Genomic DNA, 12,500 nt, shown 5'->3' with positions numbered 1-12,500 from the left:
TTTAACGGAGCTCACAAACACAGCTAAAACAACACGCCCAAACGTAAAAAAAGACCGTCAAGACAGCGCACACGAACAACCAAAATCAACTTAAGACAATATGGGACAACTATAGACTGTGCGCTGCAACGGAACACACAAGCATAACTAAAGACAACGCACACAAACGTGAGAATAAAACGCAACTTAAGACAACGGGCGCACAACTAGATGCAACAAAAGACAACACGCACTAAGAGAACAACTCACGCTCAAACATAACAGAAGCACATATTTTGTTGTTGTTTTGTTGTTGTTATTGTTGTTATCATTCGTGTTGTTTTAATAGAAAGGTTGAGTATCTCAATGCAAGAGGCTCGTTTTTGGATCCTTACACCGTCAAAGCAGTGTTAAAGAATGGGACAGAGGTAAAAATACATAGACCAATTCATTTATTGTATCAACTGTGACCAATGGCTTCGCCGTAAGAGAAGTGGCTCTCAGTTGTTTGAAATTCCATTTTTTTTTTTTTTTTTTTTTTTTTTTTTGCATTGCCAAACAAAGCAGCTCACAACTGGACACCCATTTCACACAAAAAGCCTATAAAATATGATTGTTGAAATATGTCAGAATCTCTGTCCACACGGAATTGCAAACGTTTTCAGGGCTTCCTGTTTTTAGCCAGTTGTGCAAAATATGTGAGGCAGCGAGACATAAGCTTATTAGTAAAGAAGAAAAACATAAGCTTACCTAGAAGCTAACCGTTGTAAATAAGTGTTTTGTCTCTTGCTCTATGTCTCTCAGGTTCACGTTGATGTTCATTAAAATTTTCTCTTCTTCTCCTTCCTCAGCTTCTCTCGAGGATTTCTTCCCTTAAATTTCTCAAATTTAGTCGCCTCTTTTCTAGTGCTGTTTCCTGCTCTTTATCCCGTTGCTCATCACTAATAGGGAGCTTGGGCACTCGCGTTTTTGAGACGCGGACTACAACCGGAAGTGAGCTGTTTTCCCTTTTAATTTGTCTTTACACAACCACATTTATATTGCTAAGTATCTTTTCTGCATTAGAGATGATTAGTTTTGAACGCTGGGACACACCACTGTCCTGGCACGCGAAATGTTCTCTTCCGGTTGCCATCCGCGTCTCAAAAACGCGTGTGCTTAAGGACGTTCGCGCCAATTGTTTCTGCGCATCCTTACTGCGCACGCAAATGCACACGCCACGTCATACACGAGCGCGCGCGCTAAGTAATAAAATGAGAAATGATAGGGCAAAAGGCCATTGCTATAGCTTTGCCTGGATTTAACGCTCTTGGACGTTCGGTGACCCCTATTTTTCTTTCCAGAAACGGATTTTATTTACAATTATCTCCACGTTGTCCAAAAATGAACAAAAAATCAATGTGGGAAGTTAAAGAAATTTCACGATTTCTGCTCTCGGGAGATCAAACCCTGCCATCTTGCGGCTGCAAGGCGCGTGAAACTGTGGTCGCTAAATGCGAACTTGATCTTTAAGGAACCTCACCAGTTGACTAAATTCACTCAATAAGTCCACTTAAACAATATTTGGCAGAGAAGATTTCACTTCAAAGATTTAATTGCAATATATTTGGGTTTACAGACACTGGCCTTATTCGCTAACGAAGCCCGATTTTGTCACATTTTGGGTGTTTTTCCGGGCATGTTCTCTCCAAAACGAAGTCGGTGACCCCCCATTTTTTTTTACATTTCTGACATAACTAACTCATTATCTTACAGTGGTAAAAGTTTCAGAAAAAAATGAATGTTGAAAAATTTTCGCGCGAACGTCCTTAAGCTCCTGTGATGCAACACTGCCACTCGATTTCCCGCCAAGGAAAATCGCTCGAATGCGCCCGTCTCCAGAGGCTGTACTGCTTCCCCACCTCCACCCCGAAAGTCTGTACGGGTGGACGGACGTACGTGACGTCATAACCAAAATTTCTCGCATGGTTAGATTTCCCAAAATACCTTACCCATGGTGCTCCGCTCTTAACCTACTTCAACAAATAAACAAGTTGGAAGACAAAGTTTATTGTTTATTACCGAATTCTATTTACATTTGTATCAATCTTTGACTTATCGTAGATGCTATGCGATCTACAGCCCCTGTTGATATTAAGCCTCTTAGATGGCCCGCCTAATGTATATCATGTCTCGCATCTTTTACCGTGAGTAACGACGTACAGAAGTTCCCTTTCAGAAAACCTTAAGAGCAAAAAACTTTGTGGTTGCTGTTGGTGGAAGGCCAAGACTTCCCAAAGAGGTTAGTCGGAATCACAAGCGCTTAGCTATGGGCGGAAGAGCAAACCCCATGAATAAGCCATTCTTACACTGGAAGAAGACCGTTTCTCTTAACTTGCCATATGACCTCTATTTGGAAATTAACAGAGAGAAATCAAGGGGTTTATTACCATTGAACCAAAACCAACATTTGCACAAGACAAAAGCAGTATAAAGTGGAATGGCCGGGGAGTTCGAATGTTGGTTGGAATTTGTGAAGTTCTGTTATTTTTAGATTCCTTAAAAAAAAAAAAAAATGGTTTCTCTCTATGCGCACAAGTAAGAGGATGAGATCCAGATATCTTGGGGGATAGACTCTAGTCTGAGTTCCTAGGGGGTAAGGGATAAACGATTTTTGGCTTCGTTGTCGGAGTTTTACTGAACATTAGAAGTAAGACTTTGACAGAAAAAAGGAAACGTTTGTTTGCCGCATGTGACGAGATTTACCTCAGACAAGACAATTACTTGATAACCTGATTGCGGGCGGTAAATTGTGTTTTAAAGCGCAAGATTCGAGAGATTCGAAGCCCGGTAAATCCTGTCGCCTTATTGGACGTTATAGTGGAGGATCTGGGGCGAGTGAGAAGGCGAGGGGGGGGGGGGGGGGTGGGGGAAGGGGACGGAGGGCCACCCTCGCTTTGTCACTCGTCCCAGATCTTCCACCCGAAAGAGTTATTCATAGATGATGATGGTGATGATGATGATGATGATCATGATGACGATGACTAGGAGCGTACATCTTCCTTGTGTTTGGGGAACGGCGTTTCTACAGACCGAGTTATTTTTAGATTGATTTTCCCTCGAAACCAGACCTTTCCAGCTAATGACAAGTCTTGCATGAAAAATGATTACCCATGGGATTGAGAATGGTAACTCGTGCAAGGCAGATCTCATCAACTCGTCTAAAAATAGCTTGACCTCTGAAAAGGCTGTGACGTAGGCCTTGTATTGGAGATGTAGGCTCCTGAATGATGATGATGATGATGATGCAAATTTTATCATTTAGTTTGTTATCGTTTTTCTTGCTTTTTCGTTTCCAGGTACCTGGTGCTGTTGAGTATGGTATAAGCAGTGATGACTTATTTTCCTTGAAGAATTCCCCAGGAAAGACGTGAGTAAACTTTTTTCATAAAAAAGGCAAATCCAAATGTAATATTCAAATGGGTAACAAGTCATCTACTCCTCTGGTCAGTGACAAGCATCATCCAAACCGTTTAGATTAAGTCGCAAGTTAGATGTCCTCAGTGGGGATGAATGCATCTCATGTTGGACATCATAATGTACCCTCATCCCTAAAATCTAATTCAAACCGTGGCTGCTTTAACTGACGCTTAGCTTCCTGGGCTCACCTTGGCACTTTGAAATAATGTCACGTCCGAAGGAAGGAAAAAACCAAGCGAATCGAGGTCGAAGGTAAATTTCTTGAGTATGAAAGCTCTCTCTTTCATGAGAGGCGGAATCACTGCTTTCTCACATGGCTTACTTACTTAATCCTTTTTGTGCGTGTCCGCACATAAGGCCGTATTTCTCACATGAACAATGCATTTTTTCTTTTCCAGGTTAGTTATCGGTGCATCTTGTATCCTTAAATGTCGTATATATTTCAGGCCTACAAATTCTTGTTTTTGTTATTTCTATTAAACGTATAGTTTTAATTCCTGTCAAGGTTTCATTTTGGTTGGTTGTGCAACATATTCCTTAATCGAATATTATGTTAGATGTTGCTTTGGAGTGTGCTGGTTTCTTGACTGGTTTAGGATTTGACATCTCTCTAATGATGAGATCCATTCCACTCAGAGGCTTCGACCAACTAAGAGACTCTTCATTAAATCAAAACCATATTTGTTTTTTGAGAAAACATGGGTATAGGTTATGTTGGGCCGAATAGCTGGAGTGTTTACTTCACCCAATTGTATATCATCACTCTGAGAAATATTGATTTGTTGGGTTCATGTGCTCCAGTCTATAAACACGCATTTCAGTTACGTACTACGAACACGGTAACATTGCCACGCTTTAACACATATTTTATGAAAAATTCAATAGCATTTAGAGCTTCTATTGTGTGGAATCTCCTCACCCCGGATCTCGCAAAGACATCCAATGTCAAGAACTATACAAGAATGGCCTCTAAATTCGACAAATTACGTAACTTAGACTTTCAGGCGGAATCTCCGCAAACAATGCCTCACAATAATGATAACGACTTTATATATTATTAAGACGATTTTAATATATTGTTATTCCTTAGGTTTTAGTTTAGATACACGATCCCATAAGCGGCAACGCTTTAATCACCATCGTGTTGAAATAAAAGTTGTTGTATTGTATTGTATTGTATTGTATTGTATTGTATTGTATACATCATTTCATTCATTGAGTGCCCAACAAATTGACCTGCTCCCAACTGAGCGGCTTCAAAGCTCAGTTGGCAGAGCGTTGCAACGGCATCGCAGAGGTCATGGGTTAATTCGAATCCTGTTGGAGCCACTAGAATTTTTCAGGTGTCTATAAGTCAGAGACAATTGCTTCCATTGTCCAGATACGTGCAAGGATCATTTCTCTCTTTCGTTTCTTTCGAGCCATTGAAGCCGGCCGCACACTAGGCAAAAAGCGCGATGCTCAATTCCGCCTTGAAGAATTCAAGCGTATTTAGCGCCAGTGGTGTTCCACGCCCACCTAGCGCTGTTATTAGGGAGCTTACGAAACGACGACGACGACGGCTACGAGGACTTCATTTAAAAATACGAGTTCGCGTTATTCATATCACTACGAAACTATTTCATGTCGTTTCGCGTCAAAATTGTGTAGTAACTGTCGAGGAATTAAACTGGTACGAGTGAGTTGGAAGCGTAGAGAGAGAACTGAAAATTCATCGTCATGTGCTAACGTCCTCCACAGAACCTTGAATTTGGTCATTTCACGTCGTCATTTAGGAGATGACGGCAAAGAAATGTAGTAAAATGTAAAACGCACGTGCAAAGCGTGCAGAGCCATTGTTTTTGCTCACTAAACCTATTGTTTTGTAGCGTCGTCGTTGACGTCGGCGTCGTCGTTTCGTAAGCTCCCTATTGTTTGGCATACACGAAGTGTGAAAGCCACACTATGCCATCGTCTTGGGTATTTTTTTGTCACCGAGAACCTCAATTTCTCAAGCTCCATGCTTTTGAATTTTAGGACAGTAGAGTCACTGGTTGTACCCTGAAAAGAAACTAATACCTTGATTCAGTTGAAGTAAAGAAATTTGTCATGAACTCAGTCTCGATAAGATCAAGTATTTTGCATTACTCCTGACCTACCCACTTAAACTGATTCGTCGTCACTAACTACCCTTTTGACCCTGAATTGACATGCGTAATGGCGACACGAGGTTATCGTCGCCAGCGCTAAGTTCGTTCGGTGTCCGGACACTAGGCGAAAATTTTCGTGAGAACAGTTGGCGGCGAAGAAAATGTCGAACATGTTTGATATTCAGCGCAATTTCCGAACCGGCTAACAAGCCACCAGAAGTTAAGTCTAATTTTAAGGCGTAATGGGCCGTACGTAAAAGCTGTTTGAATCAATTATGCCGCTCCTGCAGAGAATAAGTTTAGAACTTGAAACCTTAAAGACAAAGGTCGCAATTCGTTGTATGAAAAGTTTAATTAATTAAGTCCCATTAACCCGTTCATGAAAGAACAAACGTTCACCATAGTAATTTCCCTTCGCCAATTTTCCACAAGATACAAAAGAAGTGAATTGGAAAATCTAATTATTATCACATTATCAATATGATAATCATTGTCATTCCTATTAAGAATTATCATTATCACTATTGGTATTATCATTAGTAAATTATTATTATATTACTTTCCTTCTTGACACAAGCAAATGGCAAAACTTGTGACAGATTACATGGAGAACCACGGAACCCGGTTCTTAAAGCAGTGTGTTCCCGTTAGAATAGACAAAAAGGACAACGGAATACTTCATGTCACGTGGAAAGAAACGGTCACAGGCAAATCACACCAAGAAACATTTGAAACTGTTTTGTTTGCAATTGGTAGGTTATTTTTCTTTTGTGTGTGTGAAAGTGAGCACTTGAAACTAAGGGGTGTTTCTTCGAGAATTATAAGAGGTACTAGCAATGTGTGAAGTTTTACTCAGTGATCCTCCGGTGAGACCATACTTTAATATGATGATGATGATGATGATGATGATGTGTCCGTTGCATTGCGCATTTGACAATTGAGTAAAGTACGATCGTCCAGGTGAGAGGAGTCCTGAGAAGGCTGACTGTTTAGGATATATCTAGGCTTAACTATAACAAGCAAAGAAACATAGTTGTGTTAAAGAGGCTCCAAAGGCTTTCAACACTTTGGATCGAATGACGCTACAACACTGAATCACGTCACAGCAATGTTATGGTACCATATGAAACACCGATTATTTCCAAACAAGACGTGATCGTTATTGTGATGTATTAAGTTACCTTGGCAACGGGAAGGCCCAGCAAATGAAACACGAATTTTTGCTGAAAGAGATGCAGTCATTATTGTGACGAAAAACACCCACGATGAAACTTTCGGCAAAGTTTAAAAAATTCTGTCCAGCAGATTCAAAGCCTCCTTAAAAAAAACACAGAATTAAGGTGGCTCTGAATCCCCTAGACATTTTTTTTTCCTTGCAGAAAGTTTCATCTTGCCCTTTTGATTACTTTTCAGAAATAAAAAAAATGGGGACAACCGAGTTCATTTTTAAGATATAAGCAACTAAAGACAAAATAAAGGGTGTTTTTACAGGGCTTGCCCGTTGCCACGGTGACAAATTACGTCAAAATAATGACTGCATCTTGTTCAGCAAAAATCCGTGTTTCCTTTGGTACCACGATATTGCTAATAAATGATACAGTGTCGTAATGTCGATCCTTCTAATAAGAGCGATACGTGGAAACCTTGAAACTGATTCGAGCCACCTTAAGAACCCCCAACTGACTGGTGAAAACCACTCGGCTATGAACAAAGCGTTGAATTTGGGGTTTGGGATCACGGAAGACAAATCCATCCAGAGTACAGAGAGGGATTTAAACCTATAGTACCGGCATATAAATCCAGTACCTATTTGCTGGACCACGCGTCTGGATAAAGTTTGGTTTTGACTCTCCTCCTGTATCATAACATATCAGACAACTATGTTTACGCTCTTTCATCATAAAGTCGATTGTGGTAGCTCGTAGAGAGATCTAGCGTTGCGTGAACGTGAAACGGTAAACGCTCCTGCTCATCACAAAAGCATGACAATTCTCTCATTCTAACGTTTCCTCTCTTTTTAGGAAGTTGCACCTTATCTGAGGGTAAACAGGTAGAAAACGCCTAAAATAATTGGATGCACTTTACAGAAATCAAATCTGCCTATCAAATCGTAGGTTGGCTTTTGAGGGGAGGGAAAAACCGGATAACCGCAGAGAAGGAGAGAGTAGAGAACCAACAAACGCTACCCAGACGTGACGCGGACACTGGGTATTGAACCTTGGCCAAATTTGCTCTCACCACTACGCCATGCCTGCTCTCGAAGTTTCATTGCTGTTTACCGTAAACGCGACGCTTTATCTCGCTCTAATATCTCTAAGCAATTACCCAGCTACTTGTGACATACTACAAAGGTAACTTTCAATTTGAACTTTTGACTCTGTGGAGAGAATTCTAAAGTAAGAACAACCAAATGACAGCTACTAAGCAACACGTTCATGTGTTGCTGTTGATTTTCAACAACATCACGACAACGACACTCGCTTTATAAAGGTTTTAAATCATTTAAATACTAATTTTTGCGAATGGTTGGTTGAAAAACTGACAATGATGATATGCAGATATGCACGTCACATTTTTGCCCCCCCCCCCCCCCCCCTTAATCTCCTCTGAGCATGTTGCAAAGCTGCCACCAGAACTTTTTAAGTTGATTAGGGCTCCCTTAACACACAGAATTTCCACGGCATTACACATGCTCCCGCACTATATAGGACTATAATTGCTTGGGTCACAGTGATTCTTTTCTGAATCAAAGGTACTTTAGCCTGTACTTTTAATATCTCAGCGAAGGCTTTGGGTATTGCATGGCGTGCGATCTTTTAAAAGCGAATCGCACACAAGTACGGTCCATACGCTTTATTTGATGGATGCTCAAAGTTTCCATATCAATTCCAGGAGAAATGACAGCGTCGAAGTAAAAGGAATGATTTATTGTGCCGCGAGGTTGTTCTGACTTTTGCATCTGTTGACTAAGTTCTTTGGCATGACCACCTGAGAAGTATTCATTCGAGCTAGTAGCAATCGGAAGGTTGACGTTGGTCGTAATCGGAAGGTTCGTATTGCATCCGAACTTGTAATCGGAAGATAGGAGGTTCGACTTCTGCAAATGCGCATTCTGATTTTTTCCGAGTGTCCCCAATTATATTCTAAATGGTTCTGTTTCTTTCTTTCTTGGAAAGTGGTTGTAAATTTTGAGTCTGAATGAAATCCTTATATTTAAGTGTGTCGATTGAGATGGAAGTTACTGAGCATGCAGTTGTTTATCCCCTTGTCGCTTTAGAGTTGTACTGTTGGACATGGTAGTTCTAAAATTAAGTCAATGGATAATTTCCTTACGGATAACCATTCAGACGTTTCTAGGTTCGGAGTGTGTGAGTATAATCGTGAACGACGGCCCTTTATGTGTCACTCACTAGAAGATGTCTGTTTCTCTAGGAAGAGATGCTGAAACAGCTTACTTGAATCTTGGCAACGCTGGAGTTGAGGTTCACCCGCTAAGCAAGAAAATTGTAGGAAAGGATAGCGAACAAACCACAGTCCCGCATATCTACGCCATTGGAGATGTTTTGCAGGTAAATGAGTGAATGGCCCGGTATCAATCGATAAAGCTCGTAACACAAGAATGAGGATCCCTCTGATCACTTCTTGTACTTTTGTGTTTTGTTCCCTTGACAGCGAGGTCCATTTTCTCACCAACTGACCTATCAGGCGTTGTTCTTAAAATAACCACACAGTATGACTCAGAAGTATCAACAGATTTCAAATAGTATTCAATATACGACCAAATACTGGGGATTCGTTCTCTTTCCTCGTATTTCCTTGCTATGTTTTCAATTGTCATAGGAAGGGATTTCACACAAATGGCATTTATATAAAATTATAGCGGAGCACCATAGTCATAGGAACCCATGAGTACCTTTTCTCATGGTAATCATGGCTAGCGTTAGTGCTCGTGCGCGCGTACGCGCGTACGCGCAACGTTTCCCAGTAATATAATAATATCCTAATAATAGTAACAATCATCAGCATCAATATGCCCAATTATGGGGGCCGTTTACAGCGTATATCTTTGATATTGGACATCCATGTTATGGCCAATTGACACCTGTCAAAAAAAGGTGTCTGCTGACCAGTACCACGGGACCATATCGAGGCTCAAGTTTAGAGCTCATCAAGGTCAGCTGTTTTTGGAAGTTGACCAGGTACTTGTTTTCGATTGGATCGCAGGCTCAAACCATGTTAACTTACTGTAAGAATAAATAACTCGGAAAGTCCGCTTTTAGGCTTGACTAAATCTATATATTAGTAATGTATAATTAAGATATTTATTTTCTGAAAGGATCGCCCAGAACTGACTCCAGTGGCCATAAGAGCAGGAAAGCTTCTCGCCGACAGACTTTTCGGAGATTCAGATGTTACTATGGACTATGATAAGGTATTCCGGTAATGACTTTGTTTATTAATTGTGATTATCAGAGATTGTTTAGAACTTAGTGTGTACTAAGTACCCTGGAATTTTAAATGGTATCGATGCCAGAGAAATTTGCAGAGAACATGGAAAATTCATCACCAAACAGTCCCGTAATATTAAATATAGAATGAGCAAAGGATGTTCTGAGAGGCGGGAAGCAACCGAAAGCAACTGTCTTCCGACGCCACCATACTTGTATTTTGAAGTGTCTTTTCTACCTAAAGGACTAGAGTTTAGGCGAAACACTTCAGAAGTGAAAAGTCTCCATCAGTTTGCTATCCGAAATCGATCTGAAAAGCCGATGGATTAAGTACGTATATAGGTCAGAGGGTAACTTACTGGAGAATTCAGAGATTTGATACGTAATGTGTGTGCATGTTTCTGGGACTAAAGGTTGCCACCACAGTTTTCACGCCTTTGGAGTTTGGTACTGTTGGACTTTCCGAAGAGAAAGCAATTGATATACACGGAGAGGACAACATTGAGGTAGGGCTTGCCTTTGTCGAGCTTTCGTTAGTCAAGAGTTGCTCTTTCTTATTTATCTTGAGGAGTAAACTGTATTGAACAAATGCTGATCTCCCACGAGCCTTTAAGGTTAGTGAAGAGCGACCAAGTGGAAGTTCATTGTTTCGCCTCCCGTATAAGAAATACCTGAGTGTCGTGTCATTGAGAGAACCTCATTGACTCGTATATTTACCAGGGGCCGGTTCCTGAGCAGTGTTACATGAAGGTAAGAGGCTATTATTCGGCCGAAGAAAGTGATAGACCTATATAAAGACACGATTGGATGGTCAAGCTAGCATCTTGTGGGGTCATGCACACAGATGCACTTGATTACAATCATTAACTACACTATACTACCAGAAGTATATGACCTAGAAGCGTGTACTGTAACTTGCAACTCTTTTCCTTGGAACAAAGCTGGGGATTTTAGAACACCAATTTTATGCCCAAATACGGACAAAAATAACATCAAAGCTGCACGCGCGGGAAAAGCACGAGCTACGTTACATCGAAATAAGGAAATTTTTAAACTCAAAAAAACCCAGCTCTAAACCAGAGTTAAACTCTTCAAGGTAATGAGCTTCTGATAGTATAATATAGTTAATCATTGTAATCAAGTATCAATTTTTCAGTATATTCATTAGTTGACATCATGTGAAGGATATGCCATTTTGAATTGCCCTTCTGTTTTTTGTTGTATTATTTTTTCTTTTGTAATTGTGTTTTTGTTTTTTGTTTTGTACAAAACGTTTTAATGAAGAAAAAATCGTGGGGTCGTGCACAGAAAGTGCCGATTTAAGCTAGCGTAACAACGTTAAGAAACACAGCTGGGAGAAGGAAGCAAACTCTTGTTCGATGAAGTTCATTTGGGGGGTACCGTTTGACTAAATGATTTGTTTTATTGGGAATTCATCACCATTATCACAGTCGTTGTCGTCATTATTAGTATAAATAATCACATTATTTCGAGTGCAATTTGGAGTAAATAAGAACGAGTATTTTTTTCAAAGACGTACAAAAACACGGGCGGTTCGAATTCTTTGAAAAAAAATTACGATAATTTTTCATTATATCATCCCCTTATGCGGGCGCGTGGAGGGCCGGAAAAAGCACGTACTGCTCTGTGCGGTGCGATTTTGGAGGATTTCGTCGCTTCTGAACATCCAGCTAGGTTATTTACAGCCAGACAAGCAAATACAACAACATATTATGTAATCTTTCTGTGCAAATTTGTAACTTTTTTGTCAAAGTTTCTCTGTGTGAACATGAATAGCGTAACGAGCCCTTTTTTGTCCAAAGTTCATCTTCTGGGTGCTCATGAATAGAAAAAAGAGCCCATATGATAAAATGCTGATTGACTGAGTTTACGACGGCCCGCATTTGATTGGCTATCTGTAAGTTTCTTTAATCCTTGGCCAATCAAAATGCTCAGTTTGTTGCCTCTTAATAACGCTTTTCTGCATTGTGTTTACCTATACACCTTAATTTCAAAATGGCTGCCATTTTAAGATTCTTTTGTTTCAATGCAAATTGCCCTTGTGGCCTCGTTCAAGGTTAAATGTTCTTTTGAATTTAACGTTTGAAAGCGAGACCATAAGGGCCAATTTGCATGGAAACAAAAGAATACGAAAATGGAGGCTATTTTGGAATAAGGTGTATAAACTGCATTTCTTTTAGCTAATCATGTTGGAGAAGTTTTTTAATGTATATTGTTATTTTCATCGTCATTGTCCTGAACATTTTCATTATCATCGCCATTGTCATTTCGGATGGGAAAAAAATGGAGTTGGTGGTATTCGTTGGCGCAAGATGCTGTCTCCACCCAATAGACCTTATTCACGATGGCCGCCATGTTGGATTTGCTATTTGCGATTTGCTAATTTGCGATTTGCTAATGTATACTGTCTACAATGGTAACTGAAGCGTGTAAATGTAGAGTGTCTAGATATTTATTTCATTAT

General features: G+C 40.2%; 1 protein-coding gene across 1 annotated transcript in view; it reads left to right on the top strand.

Annotated features, from left to right (window-relative positions):
* Positions 1-12,500, top strand: part of LOC138003769 (thioredoxin reductase 2, mitochondrial-like) — a 26,698-nt gene that overhangs the window by 10,654 nt on the left and 3,544 nt on the right. Inside the window, exons 5-13 of the mRNA XM_068849992.1 lie at positions 329-407; positions 2,198-2,260; positions 3,318-3,388; positions 3,837-3,856; positions 3,996-4,088; positions 6,146-6,319; positions 9,000-9,136; positions 9,904-9,999; positions 10,429-10,521. Of these exons, the coding sequence (XP_068706093.1) occupies positions 329-407; positions 2,198-2,260; positions 3,318-3,388; positions 3,837-3,856; positions 3,996-4,088; positions 6,146-6,319; positions 9,000-9,136; positions 9,904-9,999; positions 10,429-10,521 (826 nt within the window). The remainder of the gene's footprint in view (positions 1-328; positions 408-2,197; positions 2,261-3,317; positions 3,389-3,836; positions 3,857-3,995; positions 4,089-6,145; positions 6,320-8,999; positions 9,137-9,903; positions 10,000-10,428; positions 10,522-12,500) is intronic.

This window comes from Montipora foliosa, chromosome 5 (assembly GCF_036669935.1).
Source record: "Montipora foliosa isolate CH-2021 chromosome 5, ASM3666993v2, whole genome shotgun sequence".
In the NCBI taxonomy this organism is placed as follows: domain Eukaryota; kingdom Metazoa; phylum Cnidaria; class Anthozoa; order Scleractinia; family Acroporidae; genus Montipora; species Montipora foliosa.
This window is presented reverse-complemented; position numbering and strand designations above follow the sequence as displayed.